Raw genomic sequence first — 20,144 nt, forward strand, 5'->3', positions numbered from 1 at the left:
AGGGCTTATTTCCTTTTTCGCTGTAACAATTAACATTGCTTGTACCCTTTGGTTGAACTGTAAACCATATTAGGAAAGGTCCATATCACGGCAAACATTTTTAGCAGGTGTTTTCCAATGTTGCTAGCAACACGTGCTTTCTAAAACAGCCAGACTGAAATTTGGTAAAATTAGGTTTGACTAAGCATCTATTGAACTGAATATAGTAATTCTTCTCAATTATGGCTGTGAAAAGATATTGCGCTTTTTTCATTCCCCCCCCCCCCCCGGCCCCCCTTTATGCAGTGAAGGAAACTCCCTGCATGGGATTTTAGCCACCTTTTTAGCCTGTTTTGAGTGACACGTCTCAGTTTGACCTAAACGTATTACCAAATTTTGGAGGCTGAGTCAGAAAAGATCGTTTGTATTTCAGGAGTTTTTGTAAGGCGGCTCATCTTACTTGTGTTTGTTTATTAAGCAAAGTACATGTTCAATTTTCTTGAAGTGTTTTAATTTGTTTGCCTGATAATGAGCAAGGCATACAGCCAGGTTCAAAGCAGGTCAAGCAATTTTTAAAAAAATAGGAAAGTGTGTTCATTGATCTTTGGATTGCCCAAAGTGAATTGGACTGGAGGACTCTAGGATTAAAGTGAGGCTGACATGAGAACTGCTCCTCTAGGCTAATGGGTGCTTTGGCTGGGGAGGGCTGGGTTCCTCGCCTCGGCAGCAGTTCATCTGCAGTGTCAGAGCCCGCTCCAGCTTTGCTTGTTTTGTGAGTCCTGTCCCTCCTAGCTCAGGTGCCCCTCTTGGAGGAGGTGAGGAAGCCTGTTAACGTGCAAGTGGGTTACAAAACCCTGCTCTTACAGAGGACAGCTCTTTCTGCAACATATCTCGTGCTTGCAAAATCAAGGATTGCTGAGGCTTGGCCTAAGACCTATTTTAAGGTCAGTTCACTTTAAAATAAATTGTATTCCTTTTTACTCCTTTACTGCTGTAATATCAGTGCGGCTTTGGGAATATTTTGTAACTTTTGTTGGTGGTTCATAGTAAATACAGTTCTGACTCCGCAAAGGATAATGCCAGGAATACTCCCTATTGAATATTCCTGAGTGAGGTTATAAGGCATGCAGCTGAGCTAAGCCAAGTCTAGTAGGTATTGAAAAGCTAAGTGCAGTTCCTTGCAGGTAGTTTTTGAGTAGAATTCCGTGTTATAGAGTCAATTCTTTAAACAGAAACGTTTTTATGAAGAAGCAGAATTGGTCAGCTGATGTATCTCCAACCGTCTCCCACCTTTGTCCCTTGGAGCAATCCTGTTCTGCAGTAGGTGTTTTAAGGAATATACTGCTGGTCTCTGCTGCTTTCATGGTGAGGAATGGTTATTGATCTGGGGGGGCTTGGGGGATGCTTTCTGGATTTGAGTGCCATCTTGTGGTCTAATATAAACATCCAAGAAAAGGTAATAAACCCCCTTTAATTATTACCGTATAAAGCTTTAATTACTGAAGATAATTACCAACTCATATTTACTGTGGAAAAATATTCCCTGTGTAGTGATCTTCATTTTTTGCCTGGTAGAAGAGATTGTAACTTTCATCCCACAGCTTTTATCAACTCATGATGCCTGCCAGTGAGTACTTTTTTCCCTCTGCAATTTCAAGCCTTTTTCTATACTACACCAATGCTGAAGTAAAGGGGCTGTCACTCAGGAGTCTAGGACTGGACCTTTTTAGTCTTACAGATTGGTCTCCAAATTATAACAGGGTAGACTGCGTGTGTATATATACAGCTAAAATGCTGAACAAAAGAGGTGGTGCCATTTAAAGTAGCTGTAGTTTCAGGTTTGGTTCAGAAAAATTCTGGAGTTTGCAAGGGTATGAGTATTAACATCTCCTTTACAGCAAATCCGCTAATGAACCACAGGTTAAAGAACAAAAATACTGGTAGAGCTGGAGGAGGAGAAACCTTTCAGTGTCCCTCAGTGGTGGTTGCAAGCAAGGTCATGCAACTGTGGGCCATTAGTACCAAAGGTTGCTGTTACAACTAACAAAAGTCTAAGGCTCACGTGGGTGTCTGAGCTTTGCTGCTTTCTGAGTCAATAGTCAATGAACCAGATTAACGTAGTCCTCACGCTGTGCTTTGGAGGACAGACGGAAACCAAAAGATTTGCCTTTTTGCAGTAGCAAACTGTCAGTTGGGAGAGGGAAACTTGGAAATGAAGAAGCTGGTGGTTTTTTTTTTTAAACTAGGTTTCAAAATCATTAAGCTGGGTAACTCACTTTAGGGAGGATGAAGCTTTCACTTTTACAATGATCTTTTTAAAACCAAATGCGTCATTCAGTATGGATTGGGCCTTCACTTCGTAGCTTCAAGTTAAAAAAACAAAAAAAAAACAAAAAAAAAAAACAAGGAGGAGGTAGTTTTATAAACTATAGCTATAAATTCTTAAATTCTAAATTCTTAGATTTAGATCTTCTCACTTTATGTAATATGACCTCTGCTAGAGCATAGCTTAGTGCCAATTTAAGGGCATACTTAATGATTTTAACTACTAAGTTTACATAACAGTTGGATGTTACAACTGTTACCTTGAAAAACACAGTGTTTACGGCGGCTGTTTGGAGAAAACAGAAGAGAAAATGTTGCTCTTGCCTGGCTACTGATGACAGGGCACCCTGGCTTTCCTTTTTGACACTTTCTATACTTTCTCCTGGGCAAGTTCCAGACCAGAACTTTATTTTCTCCACAAGAGAGGTGTTAGACATAGAAAAACAGAAACAAATACAGCTTTCACCCATTAAAATAAGCAGAATTACTTCAAAGGCTGCTGAATATGAACAACCAAGCAAGGGTATGGGTACCTTATCTGTAGCTTATTGGGTTATATTTATGTTTGTTTAATTTGTAAATGCAGTTATTTGCATGGCATGCATTTATCAAAGAAAAAGTAGACCTTTCTCAATGATGGTGTTTTTAGTGGTTAACAAAAAGTCATAAAATCTGAACACTTCAGACATGTAAATTTCTTCTTTTCTTTCTATGTTGTTTTTATTTTCAGTCAGTGTAGAAAAAAATGAAGTGAGTGTAGCTGACGTATTTGAAGCTGATAGTATCTTCAGCTTGTGTTGCTGACGTTCTTCTGTGGCTCTGGTGGTTTTTATGAAGCTATTCAGGACACGTAGATTTGTAACCATATTCAAAAGGAGACTAAAAAATTCTTCTGCAAGAAAATACTTTTAAAAATATACAGCAGATCTTTAACCTGAACCGTTGGGAAGGCTTTTTGTTTTCTAATTATGTTAATGTATGTGTTTTCTGTGCCATATTTACAATATTGCTACTGTTTGGGTAGCGCTGAAAAATAATGTAGAATAATTGAGAAATAGTAAAGAAAAAATTACATCCTCTATCTTATTGTTAAGAGGAGGTTACTATTCATGCAGCTAATATAAAGAGCCACAAATCCGTGAAGTTCATGCAGTAACAATAACTTAGATACAAATCACTGAATTAACTTTTTCTTTTTTGTTTGTTTAGATGTCCTGTAGAAAGCCATTACGTTCACTTAACTTTTAGGACCCGATACTATAGGTACTATATTTCATTGGACTGACAGAGCAGGGAAAAATAATAGTCGCATGTAGCCTGGCTGTGTATGCATAACAGGTTGTCTGTTACTGAGCATAATTAGTGATGCTGGATGTGTGTAACACGAGGCTTCTCGGGGAGCTGCTGCAGGATTACTGAATGGTGAGCAAACAGGTCATGCAGTGCAGTGGATTTTTACCAAAAGACAAGCAGTTATATTTTAGCAAAAAAAACAAACTAGAAATACTCATAAAGTCCGTTTAGGTAAAGGCAATATCATTCAGAGTGCTAATTTTATCAGGGTCTGTGTGTAGAATGTGGAACGCATATGTGGAAAGTATATGTAGGGGAGTGTATGTACTGACAGTACAGTCAATGGAAGTATTTATTTGCCTCTTCTGTTGCGTGCAACTGCTATTTAGTATCTTAATTAGTGATGGAGATATAAAGGCATATTAAAAAGATGACCCAAGACTCGGTCTCAGTAATAAGAGTTATATATTGGGAAAGTATTCGGGCAACATGGCAAAAATGCAGTGATACTAGCAGAGAAACCAATATAATTGTCTATATGCCGTATTTCCTTCCTGTTTATGGATTCATCTATACTTATGCATGTTTGAAGCGACTGTCTTCCCTCAGCTTCTCTGTTTAGGATCTAAAAGAAACAATAGATTGTCTAAGCTTGTCCTCTTGAAAAACAATTTTGTTCTGTGAGCAGCAGAAATAATAAATTTTAGTTTCTAACTCTTCTGATCCACCTTTCATTCTATACCTCTGTCAAAGTACTCCATCTTCTTTAACTTCAGTACTTATTTTGTCCTTCCTTTTTTCACTGAAATATTTTCAAGTATGTCTTCTTTTCTTCAGATTTTTTGGAACTTTCAGCCAGGACAGAAATAGCTTATAGTCAGAATGAGATTGATTAGTTTGAGTTTGTAGCTAAATGAAAGGTAAATACTGAACTCTGACTCCAGCTTTTCCTTTAGAGGGGAAATGAACATGATTCTCTCTTCTGCCCCTATCACCTTCCTGAGTCACAAACTGTACAGTGATAATTTTCTAAGTTCTGTTTGTCTCCCAAATTTGGTGGATTTAGTAACTTCAGAAGCTTATGTGGAAAAGAGAAAGAGGAAGAACTGGAGCGAGACGCTCATCATTCACTCGTACAGGCTTCCTTTCCTTAGTAAAGCTGTCTAACCACGTGCGAGACCTGCATCAGCTTTTGTGGGGCCCTTGCTCAAGGGCACACACTCAACCTTCCTGGCCAGAGCTCCCTAAATGTCCTAAACAGTGATTCCAGCACTTGTGTAGTCAGTGAACATAACTGAAAATTGTAGGCTCGGTCCTACAGCGCTTTCTTGGTAATCCTATATATGCAGACTTGTGAAAATCTCAGCGTTTTTTAACGATGTTTTGAAATTCCAGACATGTTTGTGGGAGCATTATTTTCCCCTTATCTCATCCCCCTTTTTAAAAAAAAAAAAAAAAAAAAAAAAAAAAAAACTCTTTCTTGGTAGTTTAGTGGTTCTTTTAAAAGATATTGGAGATTTTAGAATAGGTTTGCTTTTATAATCTAGGTGACTACAAGTAGAAAAGCACTGTCACCAGCTAACCTAGTGTACACATTAGATGATTTATCCATCATCCAGAAATATTAGAATAAGATCATATAATTATTCTGTCATCAAGATATCTCCATGCAGATTCAGCACCTCAGGGCTTTTGCTCTGATAACGGTAACTGAGGCAATGACATAAGTTTCACCCTATGAAGACATTTTGGGAGAAGTATTTTATATTGCATCACATGAGTTACTACACTGTTGTGTTTTTTAGTGCTAGCAGTGCTAACATATCCTGGTTTTACTCTTCATTTTTCACAGATGATTCTTTGGGATTGGGATTTGAAGCAATGGTACAAACCCTATTACCAGGTCAGTCTATTATGAATTCTTTAATATAACGTGATCTAGTAGAGAGTTCACAGTGAACTGTCAGATTTCAGGTTTTCTGTTGAGAACTCAATTATCTGGGTTGTCACAGTGCACTCTCCTTCTGTGTAGCTGAGACTTGAAATTTAGCAGTTCTCATCAAGCTGATGGCGATGCACTTTCTCAGTGAGGAACATTACGTGACAACTAGTCTCAAGGCCAGCTAGGAAAGGAGTGCTGACTTAAATGTCCCTCAGCATAATGGCAGAGAGTGATTTCCCCAGCAGTGCCACAAACTCGGGGCTTAGCAGGATCTCACTGTTTTCCTAACACCTTGTTTCTCCCCACCATTTCTTGTGTCACCATTAGTGTCTAATCAGCCAGCCCTGTTTCTGTACAGGGGCTTGTGCTAAATAACATCTAATCACATTTTCACAGAATTATTAGGATTTGTTTCAGCAGTATCGGGGATAATTAAAATAGTGAAGCTGAGGCAATTCTAACTTAGGCTTAAATTGCTGTGGACATTGTGTACTTATAACAATATTGTATACTTATATGTTTATAACGGTTTGGCATCCCCAAATTTCTGTTGATTTTACTGGAGCTGAAATAAGTGTTTATTACTTTAAGAAATACTTTGCAGAAATTAGTTAGCACTGTTCATTTTTCCCTAAAGAAGTGACCCATTTCCGACTTGTTAAAAATCACCTTATAATCATCACTACAAAGATTTTTTTTTTTGATATGAGAAAACGTGGCCATTTTATTTATAGACTCAGTATTGAAAATATGTAGACTTTTAGATCTAGTTCTGACAAAATTACTTATAAAAATTCTCAGAACATAAAATTTTGCTCAATGGTATGCAAGTGTGAATGTACCTGTTTTTTTTTTTTTTTTTTTTTAGAAGAAAAATAAACTAGATTTTAGTAATGGATAAGATGCTCATTTGAAGCTTGCATAAAAGCGAAATGTTAATTGTTTGCAATACTTCCATCTGTTCTAGAATGCCGGCAGTGGAAATGGAGTTGACCTTTCAGTACTGAATGAGGCTCGGGCTATGCTAGCAGACCTCCTGAGTGACCCATCCCTTCCAGCACAAGTGATTTCTTCACTTCGAAGCATTAATAGCTTGATGGGTGCTTTCTTGGGCACATGCAAACCAAAGGCTCATCCATTCACACCATTTCCTGGGTTCTTCCCCTGCTCTGAAATAGAGGATCCTGCTGAAAAAGGAGATCGAAAACTGCTCAAGGTCAAACTAATTTAATTTAAAAGTGTGTTGCTGTTTTTGAACAATTTATCAAAGAGAAATTCTTTTGGGAAGAATATCCATTGTATGGATAACCCTAACACCCGCCCCGCTTCCCCCTGCCTCCTAAATGTCCAGTCTGGAGGAGTTGGACTCTAACTTTACATTTATAGCTGTCTGTTTCCTCTCCTTCCCTGGAAGTTGTCTCAGGGCACCAGTCCAAATATCCTCTGTCATACAATTTATGACTCCTGCTTGCCTTTGGTACTTGCTAGGCTGCTTCCTGCATACCATTTGGTACCTTTGATTTCAGATCTTGGATTTTAATTTCTTAATTCCCGTGTAGCAAATTACTCTGAAGAGTACTTTGCTTAGCTGACACCTTCCTTGCCTTCTGTCTGCATATTCTTTGCTGCATTTGTGCAAAACTAATTGTTATTTTAAAATTAGTAAGTATTATAAGCTATTGCAGAACTGCAATGGCACTGCTTCTGTCAGACCTTTAGAAGCACTGTTATCCAGGGGTCTCCAGTCTTCACTCATGACGTGCCAACCTTACTCAATGCTACAAATATGGTTTATATTGTTTGCTTTGAATGCATTTTTCTGGATTCCTACTTCCTTTGGAAGCTCTTGCTAATAAGCAAAATATTTTAAAATACACCTTTTTAATTTTCTTAAGCTGTAAGAGTCTACCTGAGATACCATCCTTCACGTTTTACCAAAAGCAGTTAATAGTGTTGCATCCTATCTTCAGAAGCCATAAATAAAAGGTCAGTGTCTGTTTTCAGTTATGTAAATTTTAAACATAATTAAATTGCTCAACAGGGACTCAATAGCAGGAGTAGCCTGCCAACTCCACAGCTGAGAAGAGCATCAGGAGTTTCTGGTATTCCGCCTGTAGAATTGCCATCTTCTAGGTGGGAACGGAGTAACAGCAAGAGATCTCATCAGGAATATAACACACCAAGGTAAGCACCTAGCTGTTTTTTAGTGGTAGAACAGTAAATGTAGTCTGTCTAAAATGTTTGTGTTTATAATGTTGGAACTTGGCCGGGGAAGTATTTAATGTTAAATCTTGCCACTGAATTCTGCCAGCATAAATTAGAAAATATTTCAAGTTAATAACAGAGTATACTCCTGTAGCTGGGTTTGATCTCAATGAGAAATCAGGTCATTCTGAGGTTGAAAGGCATGCTCCGTCGTAATAAATAGCACTGCCTGCACAAGGTTTAGTAGGAAATGAGAGAAACGTCCAAAATAAATTAGTTTGTTATGCAATCATGTAACCTCTAAACTATTACTGACTTCCTTTTCCTCCTCCTTTTTATTTAAACATGTATCATTTTTGAACTTTCACATATCCAATATTTTTCTTAATTAAAAATTATATATATTTTTTCCATTTGGTAGCTACTATTGTGTATTGCAATGCTTATCAGTACAGTCATTAAGCAGTGAGGTAGATGAAGAGAGTCACCTCCTCTTTTCTTGTCAGTCAATATGATGTAAACAAAGGTTTTATTTCTGCAATTAAGATTATATCTTGAGTTATGATTTAAATTAACATACTTTTCTAATGTGTAATGATGTCTTTCAGAGCAAAACTTCACACACTGTTTTAATTTGCGTAATGGCTTGTAAGAAAAGTACGAAACGTGTTTGGAATTTTGTTACAGTTTAAAACAGTGAACATTTGTGTGCTTTTGTTTCTGTCATTGTTCCTTACATAAACCATTATTTAAAAGAGAAAGAGTTATTCTGATATTTGATAATTACTAGTAATGGAGGAAAGTTTATGTGCGACAAATGAGCAAGAATTTATTTATCAAGATTATATTTAAAGCAGATCATTTCAATTGGCAGCTGCCAGTGACATTTTTTTCATTTGAATAAAATAGACTATTCAAGTTTTAACATAATAAAACTTAATTGTGGCTTATGTATAAAATATAATTGAAGCTACTAAGTTCTAATTAAATTGTTATAGATAATTTTCCATAGCTGTCACTATTATGAGCAGCAGGATTTTTTGTTTTTGTTTGTTTTTGCTTGTTTTTTGACATCAACTGCTGTATTTTCTCAACGGCTGATCTATGGGCAACGATTCTGTTGGTCATGTGAAATCTGCCTGAATGTGCTTCACAAATTCACATTGGCAATTTATTCAGTGTTTGAAAGAGTCTTCACTGTGATATCCACTGGAAACAACTAGAAAACAGCCTTTAAACTTGCAGGCTGCGGGACTTCAGGTTGAGGTTTTGCACCTCCGGTGCTGACACTTTGTAGATTTATGAGAGAAGGGAGGTTTCCTTGCACCCTCTGCACACCAAAGAAACTGCTCAAGCAGAAGACGCCCACGATCTCAGTGCGTGATCGCTAGATAATCCCCTGTCCCCAGGTGCCTCCCAGACCCTGTCAGGGTGTCCTTCCCCCTCCTCAGCTCTGCACCAGCCCCTGCCCTCCCTCACCCACCACCCTTGAATGGGCTGCACTCTTGGTCCCTTCTGCTGCGCTCCCTACAAGGTCCCGGCCAACTCTTGGACTGCCCCAGTCCCGCCTGGCAGCTGGAGCCCAGCTGAGTGGAGGAAGATGGGCTGATATTACATGGTGGTATAATAAATAAATATTGCTATAAAAATAATTTAATGTTCCAGAAGCTTTTCTTTCTGTCCAGGCAGTTTTCCAATGCAACTCTTTTATTTGCCTGTGAATTACTGATTTGGCTTGTCATCTTGCACCACAGATAGCAGTGCAGAATTTTTCTGTGCTTTGAGTGAGTACACCAAAGTTAGGAAGACTAAACAATGTGCAAGTAGTGAAAGATTTGATTCATCAAAGTCATTAACCCCCAAACGTTGTTCAAAGTTCCTTAACATGCAGACATCAAACTTCGGAGTAATACATCCATTTTTATTCTCTAGTTCACATATTTAACTTTGTAAATGTAAGCCAATAGTGGTAGGTCAAGTTTGAGTTTGAAAAAAATTGTTTGATATCTGACTAACCAAAGTCAGATCCGTGTGGGTAACTACAGCTTTTTCTATAGTGAAGTGTAATAATCACTTTTACCTTAAGGATTTTCCCTTTCAGGTACATTTACGTAGTTACTTTTGATTACATTTCACATTTTTGTTTATAAAAAGGAAACTTAATTGGAATTTTGGAGTGCAATTCCCTGCCTGTAGCAGCAGATGGCAGAACGTAACAACTGAGGTCACTGTGCTGCAGCTACTGAAGTACAGTGCAACTTCATTAGCTTCAGAAATGATTTTAAGTTTAAGATAGATAAATCACAAAAGAATAAATTTGTGTAGTTTTGTGTAATATTTAGCAGTAGTATTTTAAGCAATTATGCACACAATGCTTCAGCAAATTCAAATTCCTTAAATTATCTTGAAAGCTTGTCTATCCATAGTGTTCATTTAAAAACGTTGGCAACAAATAAATTGTTAATATTCTGTGAAAAGGGCTAGCTAGTAAATAAATAGTTAGGGGAATTACTTAGGAAGATAATGTATGCTTTCTAGGCAACATGCAGGAAAAGGAAAAGCCATTTTAGAAAGTGAAAAGTCGTTTGAAGGCTTCCATTGTGTCTTTCTAGGGCTGTGTATGGTTCTGTATTGCTTTCTGTTCTGCATGGCTGATAGCTGTTGTTTAGCTCATCTTGAACTTGGCTTCATTGTAGTGCTGTTTTTCATTGAATAAAGACAATAAAGAAAAGGTATTATTGTTTTATTTTTAGCCAAGGATCTCATTCAAATGGATCTTTTGGGGCAAACCTACCGGCAGCACCAAAACCAAGATCGTCATCTTTAACATTGGCTCACCATATAGGTCCCAGGCGAGGAGGTAAGGGGATATAATTTCTATAGGTTAATGGCAGGGTGTCAAGACTGATACCATATGAAGATTTAAATCAAACTGCTTACAGTATATCATGTGTTATCATCATTTCTTTCATATCAATATGCTACTAACATAACATCAGCATGTAGCATATATTTTTAAAGTTTTTCTTTTTAATCCCTTTCTAAGGCTACTCAAAATTATAGTCAACACTGTCAACTTTGCACAAATCTCAAATAAATTCCTCATTTTGGCTCTGCCAAATATTATGTTCAGTGGTTGATACCAGCTGAAAGTTGCCATGTTCGTTTAACATATGTGACGTTTTAGCACTGCAGTTTTTTATATTGGAGCGGTGTCATTTAGATGCACCTAAAATATCCGATAGAAACTTGAGGTAACTTTTAATGAAATTATTGTTTTGTAGTATGTAGTAGAACCACTGGTTCAGTTATGGGATGTCAATAAAATAACCTTCTTACGTTGTTTTTTGAACCTTTGAGAAAGGGCACCTTCTGTTTGATGAAAGTATTTTTATAATGGGTGTAACTTCCCTTGAGCATTCGGGCATTACTTATCATTTGCATAAATTACAGATGAAAATAAAAACCTTTGGGCGTAATCTATAATTTTGTTGTAAATTTAATGTCAGATTCGTACTAGCCCTTGTTCGGATTTACTCGTTTGCTTTCCTGTGTTTCACAGACATGAGCTTGAAGTGAACTCTGCTGAATGCTGTTTGAACAGAGATAGGGAATTTTAGGGATCTAATTGGGGCGTGGGGGGGCTTGTTAGACAAGAATGGAGCACGTTTTCACAATGATAAGACACATCACTCAAAAAGGCCAGTACCTTCCAGCTTTAGTCTCTTCAAAAATATGGTTACAACTTTTTTCATTTTTTTTAAATGCATCAAGTATATTTTCCTTCAATTGCAAAGCCATGAGGAAAAATATTTTGAAGTTAGTTATCAATATGGAGTTATTTTTCATGAAATTTTCTAGGCAAAAAAAATCCTGAATCAGACAAAGAATATAGGAAGTTTCAGCTTTTTGCCAAAGTTTTTTTTTAAAAAAAAAAAGATTTGGATTATATAGCCTGCCATTCCGATGTGTAGCCTCTACTGGGCTTCATGTTTGTAGATCTCAAAACTTGGAATCAGTCTTGCTACTTAATATATGTTTAACTGCGTGAGATATCCACAAGATTTTGAAAGCTTGCATGTTGACTTAATATATGTCATCAAAATAATGAAATCTGTATATATATATATAATGTGTGTGTATATACATGCATATATAGACATATACACACACACACACACACACACACAAAGAAAAAAGTACCTGAACCTAATGTAACGTTTGTTTTGAAGGTGCTTCTCCTGGCCTGAATCCTCTGGGTTCACCTGGTCATGGATCTGTCTCCAGTTGGTCCCCTGTAGAATTTCCTGATACTGCTGACTTTCTTACAAAACCAAGCATTAATATACATAAGCCTCTGGGATCCACATTTAATTTTCCAGATCTTCAGCAAGTTAGAACACCTGCAGGTTATGTGTGTAACAGGTACTGTAAAGTGTCAAGTATAAATTTGGTTACTTCATATATGTTTCAAATTAAAATATGTAACATCTGTATCTAATAGTACTGAAAATAAGGGATATCATCTAATTAATTGTCCCTACTGTATGAATGCATGGCAGTGTGTCTGGGGGAGGTTGGCTGGAGGATGGTGGTTTTCTAAGCAGGAACCTTAAAAATCATAACTTAGAGCAATTTGCAGATACTTTTTCAATACAGCAGTAGCAAAAGAAGAAAATTACTGAATGTTTTAAATATTTCCCTATATTCTGTAAGCTGTGGACGTCAGATACTCAAGCCTATTCCAACACCAGAAGCAGAATCTGCAGAATACAAGGGAGGAAAATCAGGTAGGAGTTCCAAATATGCAAATCTTGCTATATTTTCTTGATAACCAATTAATATTTTTATATTTCTGCATAACTTTTACTTTAAAATATTTTCAGGTAATTTATATACATATGTTTTATCTTAGTGATGCTTCTGGCTTTTCTAACACTCTAAATAGATTCCTTTTTTTCTTTTTTTTTTTTTTCCTAACTTTTTTTCCTATACAACTTATTGTGACGCTCTCAAGGAAAAATGGTTATGAAACAAGCTATTAATCTGATATATGCAGTTTAAGGAATTGCTGCACAGCAGCTATTTACAAACTATTGATAGTGTTTATGGACCTATTTCAGGTGAAATTGGAAGTCCTGGTATTTCAAAAGAATCTTTCCACCACACAGAGAGGAAACAAGATGAAAGGGAGGAAGAGAGTCATCAAACACCAAATCAACTTGTAAGCATGTAATAACAAAAATATTTGCAGTAGTTTATACAGAATTTCTTTAGGATTTCTAATATGCTGTAAAGAGGTTCCTGCATTTCTAAGAATTGTAATATCTGAAGGAAAATGGTGCATTGTTGGAGTTCAAAATTTCATTTAATAATGGTGTGCTTCTACCTTGGATAAATTTCACTAGGAAGTGAAAAGATGCTCATTTGTATTACATTTTTTTTAAGCAAAAATAAATTGTGCACATTTAATGTACGTAAGTATGCTCACACGCTGATTGACCAGTATTTTCTATTGAAAGTTTACCAAAAGAAAAAAGTATCAGGTTAAGCGAGACTGGCTGAATAGTTGTACAGTGCACTAAATTGAAAGTGGGGGAAAGGAGACTGCGTAATAAGCTCTGCTAATGTTCGAGGTTTAAGACATCACTTTTTTAAAGCTACTTCAATTAACAAACTGTTTAAACTCAGCAAATAAGTTTCGTTGGCCTGCACAAATTTTGCTCTGCTTTATTGACTTTTTTTTTTAGGAGTGAAAATTTAGCACCATCCACAGAAAGCCTGGAACCTGCTGCCCAAGAGTGTGAAAAGCCAAGCTTTTAACTGGGCTATTCGTATCATTGATTTAGGATTTTCTTATAGCCACAGTTACTGCAGCATACAGTTAGTTCAATAATGCTTTATCATTTTCATAGGTTTATTGGTCAGTGTAATTCAGAGATTAGTTTCCAGTCTTCCTTTAGAGATGAAGTGTCTTCCTCTCATACAGATGGAGCAGAGCCCTTCATTAGAGATGGTGTCAATAGATCATGATTCACTAATGGAGAAGATGAACAATTGGAATTTCCAAATTTTTGACCTTGTGCAGAAATTGGGAGACCAGTCTGGAAGGATCCTTAGCCAGGTTTGTGGTATTTCATTGTATGGGGGAGGGTGTATAAAGCTGTCATGCTTATGTATTTTATTTAAACTCTAGAGAAGCTTTTCAGTCAAGTTCATGTTAATGCTAGCTTGAAAAGTAAAAATATCATTTCTCATGTACTCCATCTTTTTGTACACCACAAAGTGTTTTGTTTACAGAGTGCTTCCACTAAATCTGCTTTTTATTCTCAATCTCAAGTAGATTAGACTCATTCTTATTGGAATAGGTTTTGTATTGATGTTCCATTTCCTATGAAAAGTTGTCTCTTGCTTTCAGAATTTCTACCATGTTTGTCAAATGTTTCTTTTTCCTTTATTTCCTTAAAATATTTCTACCAGAGCTATGCTTGTGGGAGAAGCAGAATGATCTTTTAGGCAGCCCATTGCCTCTTGATCCCACAAAGAATGGGACATTTTCCCTGCTGCTTCCTGCATGCAGTACCCCTTTTCTCTTGTCCTGAGCTGCCACAAAGTGCTCCCTGATCCTGTTTGCTCTCCCCCAGCTTCTCTTACCCATCACTGTCACTGGGAAGTTTTTGCCTCTGTCCTTATGCTGGATCTAGCAACCATAGGTCTATAGTATAGGTTGAATTTGGCTCTGATCTGACAACGAAGTGTGTGTGGGTTTTTTTTGTTTTTTGTTTTTTTTTTTCCCTAGCAATTTAACTTTCCCTCCTGAATTAGAATTGCTGCTAGTCCAAGGGAGGTGAGAGCAACAAGCAGCCAAGAAAAAAGGTTGGAAGCACTCAGGTGCAGGCCAAAATGTAGATCTGCACCTGTATTGAAGAGAAGAAAAAGCAATGGGGGTAATCTCATTTTTGTCATTAGATGCAGTTTGGTTCCCAACCTGCATCCCAAGGTGCATCATTTGGTACCCGCACCTATAATACAAGATATTCTGGGTATTGCTTTAAATCTTCAGTTAGTCTTGTTCAGCAAAAGCTGGCAGTATTTTAAAAGTGTTTTTCAGAGCTCTTGGAGCTTCCTAAGTAAACCTTGCCAGTTCATTCCAGGTCCTTGGTCACCTCGGTAGTTTTTGAGGTGCCTCTGCGGCGGTATCTGGGGCTCCCCATAGGCGCCGGCTGCAGGAGCTCAGCGCGCAGCACCCTGCGCACGCCGCCCCTGCTTGCGTTTCCTCCTCTCCCCTTCCCCATCCTTTCTTCTATTTCCTTCCTCTTGCATTCAAGTGGAAGAAGCAGCATGCTCTATCAATAACACCTATATGCACTCAAGGGGAGCATTTTTACTTCTGGTTGGGTAAGGAGGGCGGATGAGATGGGTTGAAGGAGGAACCTCTCTTCGCTTGGTGCTCATGAACTTTTGAGACTTCCCGTACTCTAAACTCTGAACTCTCAACTTTTTTCTCTCAAGTGTGTGAAAGACATGACAAAAGGAGAAGTGGTGTCTTGTTTTGAAAGGCTTCCTTATTTTTTGCAGTCTCTTTAAAGTTTTTAAGTGCTTGGCTGTCACTATGTTCTACTTGCAAATTAAATACATTTGCACAATATACACACGTGTATGGTCTGCATACATTTTAAAAATGTTAGCTACCTTTTTTTTAAAAGCTTAGATAAGCAGTAATGAATAAAATATAGCATTTCTTTGCCAAAGGCTGAAAAATAGACAGAAAATTCATTTCTTTATTGTTTTCTGTACTAAGGTGATCTGAATTGAGGTTGTGGAGCCTCCTTCTCTGGAGAGCTTAAAAACCCGCTTGGACGCAGTCCTGTGCCACGTGCTCTAGGTGACCCTGCGTGTGCAGGGGGATTGGACTAGATGATCTCTAGAGGTCCCTTCCAACCTTAAGCGTTCTATGGTTCTATGAATTTTGAGTAATAGAAGAATTTAGATTTCTTTTTAGGTAAATAATGGGACAAAGCATACGTTTTCTAACATGACAAAGGCTTGGAGATTATTATTAAAAGTAATCAGTTACACATAGGATTTATCAGTAGAAAAGTAAAAACTTACCATTTTGTACCCGAGAGAATAGTAAATGTTTTTAGCACCAAGAAAAGCTTAAAAAAATTAAGCTTTATTAGCTTTTAAATACTCTTTAATGGAATGTCACTAATTTCCATCTCTATCAGCAAGCAACATTTAATAATCAGAAATATTTTTAAAGTTCGAAAGCAAAGTAGGCTTAGATGTTGTGACTTTTCAGACTAAAGTTGATTTTAATATGTATTTAGGTAACTTATACCTTGTTTCAAGATACTGGTTTGTTTGAAATTTTCCAAATCCCAACTCAAGAATTCATGAATTACTTCTGTGCACTTGAAAATGGCTACCGAGATATTCCCTGTAAGTAATGTCCAATTAAATATTTTTTTTATAGTAGCATATGCCCTTTAGTATGTATTTTAGTTTAATGTTTAATATAGATATATATGATGTCCAAGTTTAATATATTTTAAATTCATATATTTTGAAATTATTTGATGTACTACAGAAAAATTGGTGGACTGAAAAACTTAATTTGTTAACATATAAGTTCAATATGATCTTTCAGAATTTGTATGAGTAGATAAATCAAACTTACTGAAGAAAAAAGTTTGAGCCAACTCAAATTCCCGTAGGTGTCAGATCACTTGCAGTGTGAGCAGCTCACCAGCACTGATTTTAAAGCATCACTAAATTCCCTCCCAACTGACAAGTATGATGAATTATGCCAGGTAGATGCTTGGTGTTTAGCAAACTTGTTTCTTGAAAGCAGTCAGTGATACAGCCTCTATTACCCATTTAAATTCATTTTTTCTATTATATTTCATTCAAGTGTCCCTTATAGAATATTTGCCCTTTTAGATTTTTTTTTCTGTTGATATTCTCTGGTGAATAGACTGAACAGTTGTCCAAACTTTTAAAATGAATTTTCTTCTATTTTGAAGTTTTTTTACTTTTTTTTGCCAAGTCCCTCTTTCTAAACAAAATCAATTAATTTTCCTTGTGCTTGTATTACACTTACCATGTTTCTAGATCTTCTCTGGCTTTCCATATCGAAAAGCACCAGAACAGTTGCTTTCAGGTTTGCACCCTTGCCACCTCTTTTATAGCATGCTTAGTTCTCTGGTCAGTCTGTGATCCCTCTCCCTAGCCCCTTCCGCAGCCCCTTTCCTGGCTGGTTATTATCCCTTTCATATTCGCTTGTTCGATGTCCTCTAGTGCAGCCCTTTTCTGCTGCCTTTACTGACTGGCCTCTAGTCAAATTTGGATTACTGTTCCAAATTAGTAACATCTTTTGGATTTTACATCTGTCCTTCAAAATGTATTTAGTGTTCATCGTATCAGTTAAATAGCTGTTTCACGGGTGACTAAACTTTTTTTGTGCCTCCCACTTAGCTGTTTGTGGAGGACCTGCGCAAGTAAATACCTTTCCCCTCATACATAAGTTCCCGTTCCCATTTCTAGCTTTTTCAGAAGAGACATGGAGTTCCCACTCAGTGCAAGACAAGACCAGCATCCCGAGTAGGGCCTTACAGACCCAGGCCCTGAACTTGGGGAAAACCTGCAGTAATTGATGTCATATTTTCAACCCGTTACCATTTTCCTTTTTTTTTAGAACCCAGTAACAAGGCTGGGTGAAAATGGAAAGCAAACAACCCCCTCCCTCTCTGCCTCCCTCCTTCATGTACACATCTTCCTTATGCCTCTCCTGTAGATAATCACTTGATCTGTCCAAATATCAGATTTTTTTGCACCCACTAGCAACACTTAAGGTTTTGAAGGTTGGATCTTACACATACTGAAATCTAGACATATATGAGTGTTTGACTTGCATTAAAAACAGACAAAGGAAGAAGTGCAGGCACTCGTGGAAGCCTTTTGTCCAGTGCAGCCGCTCAAGTAGGCTCTGCTGGCAGAGAGCAGGCTGGCTCTGACCGCGGCCACTGCAGGAGCCACCTTCTCAGCGCGAGGGAACATTGCACACAAGGAGAATTATCTATGTGCACTTTGACAAGAATTAAGCTTATTTTTTTCGGGATGCTTTGGTTGTCTCATTCCGAATTTTTAAAAAGTTAAGTCCTAATGAGACTGGTCGTTCTTGTATGGCATAAATGTACACATCTTTTTACACTATTTTTTTGGCTGTTCCATATGGTCTTTCGGTATCCGGTTTCTATACTCATGCTTATGTATCACAAAAGGTGTGGGAGTTTTTGTTTGTTTTTTTGCTTTTTTGTTTTTTGCTTTTTTGTTTTGTTTGTTTTTTACAAGGAAAAATGTTGACAATATTACCCCTCGAGACTATTAGAAATATTATTTTAACTGTATTTATTTTAATTTCGTATCATAAATGGACAAGTTCAATTAACTGGGAAATCTTATTAATCTGGAAATAACTTACCATTTTACTGACTCTTGTACAGTGTTTGTTGCCCTGGTACTTCTATGAAAATAGAGCACACCAAAGCAAGTAATTAAATATTTGATAAATTAGAGCAATAGGCATGATTTTTAGATGAATAAAGTTAACTTCACATGAAGTGCTGTGGAAGCCCCAAGCCCATTCTGATGTTTCTGTCTTGCTTTATTTTTCTGGTCCTGTTTCTTTGCACTGTTAGACCAAGACCATTGTTTCTGATTTTTTTTTTTTTTTGTGTGTGTGTTACTACATTTAAAAATTAACTTTCTTGTTTTAAAAAATATATAGACAGTTAATATAGATGTGTGTTAGATGACATTTCCTTCTGGAAAGACTTCAAAATGTTCTTAGTAAGTTTTGTAAAACAAATAGGAAAAAGAAGAGAATAAGAATTACATCATGTCAAATAAAAGTTACTGAGAAGCAAAAGGCAAATGTGAAGTATTATGTTTAGACCAAATTTGAAAAATATTACAAAATTTTTTTTTAGAAAAATAATTTCTAAAATTTAGTGTGGAATTTATTAGGAAATTTAAACACAAAGTCTGGAGCCAAAGAGTTTAAAGAAAGCAGCTCAGCTAGTACTTTGCTTATTTGCAGATCACAATCGTGTCCACGCCACAGATGTTCTGCATGCAGTCTGGTATCTCACCACACGGCCTATTCCTGGCTTCCAGCAAACGCGCGATGGGCACATCCTGGAACGGGACATGGGTACGTCTGCTCTTAGGTGGTTCTTGTTCTGGTAAGAATGCCTGGAGGAAACTGCAATAGGTAAAATGTATGGATTGAAAAGTGCTCGGGGGGGTAAAAAAACTCTCATTGTTCTTATCTCACAAATATTTTTAATATTTTCAAATAAGGCAGTAAGAGATAAGACATGTCACTCATAAGCATCATGCAGTTGATTTTTATAATCATGAGTAGTTGTGGAAGCGCTTGCTTTATTAGGCAGGGCTAAGGTTTCACTGAAGTTTCTTTGCCCAGAGAAACCTCTGTATACTGCTGCAGTCAGCAAATTGCCAGCATTTGAAATGCATTAGACTAATATTTCTTAGCTTTATTAGGAAATTAAGTTGTCCAAAGTAAAAATAGCAAAGTGTTTCACTTAATTCAAGTTTGCCTTAATGATTTTAGCGTGTAAATGAGTATCTGAGAGTCCTGTATTGTAAATCACATACAGGCATTCAGATATTGATATGACGACCCTACCAATAACAACTGAATATGTAATTCCTTTTTTTTAAAAAAAAAAAAAGGCATTTCAAAATTGGAATGATGTTAATTTTGATTAAGTTTTATTTTTTGTTGTTAGTCCTTACTGAATTAACTCCTTGTAGTTCTAACATATATAATGCATATTAATGTATGAGTGTGTATATACATACATATGAACATGAATATATCTATAGACACACACACACACATATATATATATATATATAATATATAAAATAAATACACTTCCAAGTGTAGACTTCCGTGCTAAGGTATATGTATATTAAAAACAGTGGGGGAAATTCATCAGTCATGAAGAACTCTGTTTCTTCAGTGCAATAAGAAAGACAATGTGCAAGTCAAGGGGCTTTTAGAAGGCTGTAATTTTTTAAATTTCTTAAGTAATTTGTAAACTCTGAAGTAGATCATATTGTATATGTTATTTCTTCCTTAATATTTTTCCTAATTTCTTTCTATCTCTGCTACTGTATTGCTTTTTTCTCCAAATTTGTCTGCATTCATGGGTTATAGCCCACTGTATTTTCTTCTTATGCCAGGTTGGAACTGAAGACTTATTGTAGGAATTAAACATGATTAAAATTGCCTTTTTTTTTTCATTCTTCCCTCTCTAAAAATTAAATATATGAAATTATAGTCTTACCGCTTTGAAGCTTTTCC

The 20,144-nt window shown here is 36.7% G+C and overlaps 1 protein-coding gene across 1 annotated transcript in view; it reads left to right on the forward strand.

The window, feature by feature from the left end:
• PDE3B (phosphodiesterase 3B) overlaps positions 1–20,144 on the forward strand; it is a 68,726-nt gene that overhangs the window by 43,333 nt on the left and 5,249 nt on the right. The window contains exons 2-11 of the mRNA XM_088525923.1: positions 5,450–5,500; positions 6,507–6,755; positions 7,581–7,723; positions 10,498–10,604; positions 11,977–12,169; positions 12,461–12,534; positions 12,868–12,968; positions 13,734–13,868; positions 16,078–16,189; positions 18,849–18,962. Of these exons, the coding sequence (XP_088382049.1) occupies positions 5,450–5,500; positions 6,507–6,755; positions 7,581–7,723; positions 10,498–10,604; positions 11,977–12,169; positions 12,461–12,534; positions 12,868–12,968; positions 13,734–13,868; positions 16,078–16,189; positions 18,849–18,962 (1,279 nt within the window). The remainder of the gene's footprint in view (positions 1–5,449; positions 5,501–6,506; positions 6,756–7,580; positions 7,724–10,497; positions 10,605–11,976; positions 12,170–12,460; positions 12,535–12,867; positions 12,969–13,733; positions 13,869–16,077; positions 16,190–18,848; positions 18,963–20,144) is intronic.

Source organism: Tinamus guttatus, unplaced genomic scaffold (assembly GCF_059628265.1).
Source record: "Tinamus guttatus ecotype Peru unplaced genomic scaffold, ASM5962826v1 Tinamus_guttatus_pri_ptg000240l, whole genome shotgun sequence".
In the NCBI taxonomy this organism is placed as follows: domain Eukaryota; kingdom Metazoa; phylum Chordata; class Aves; order Tinamiformes; family Tinamidae; genus Tinamus; species Tinamus guttatus.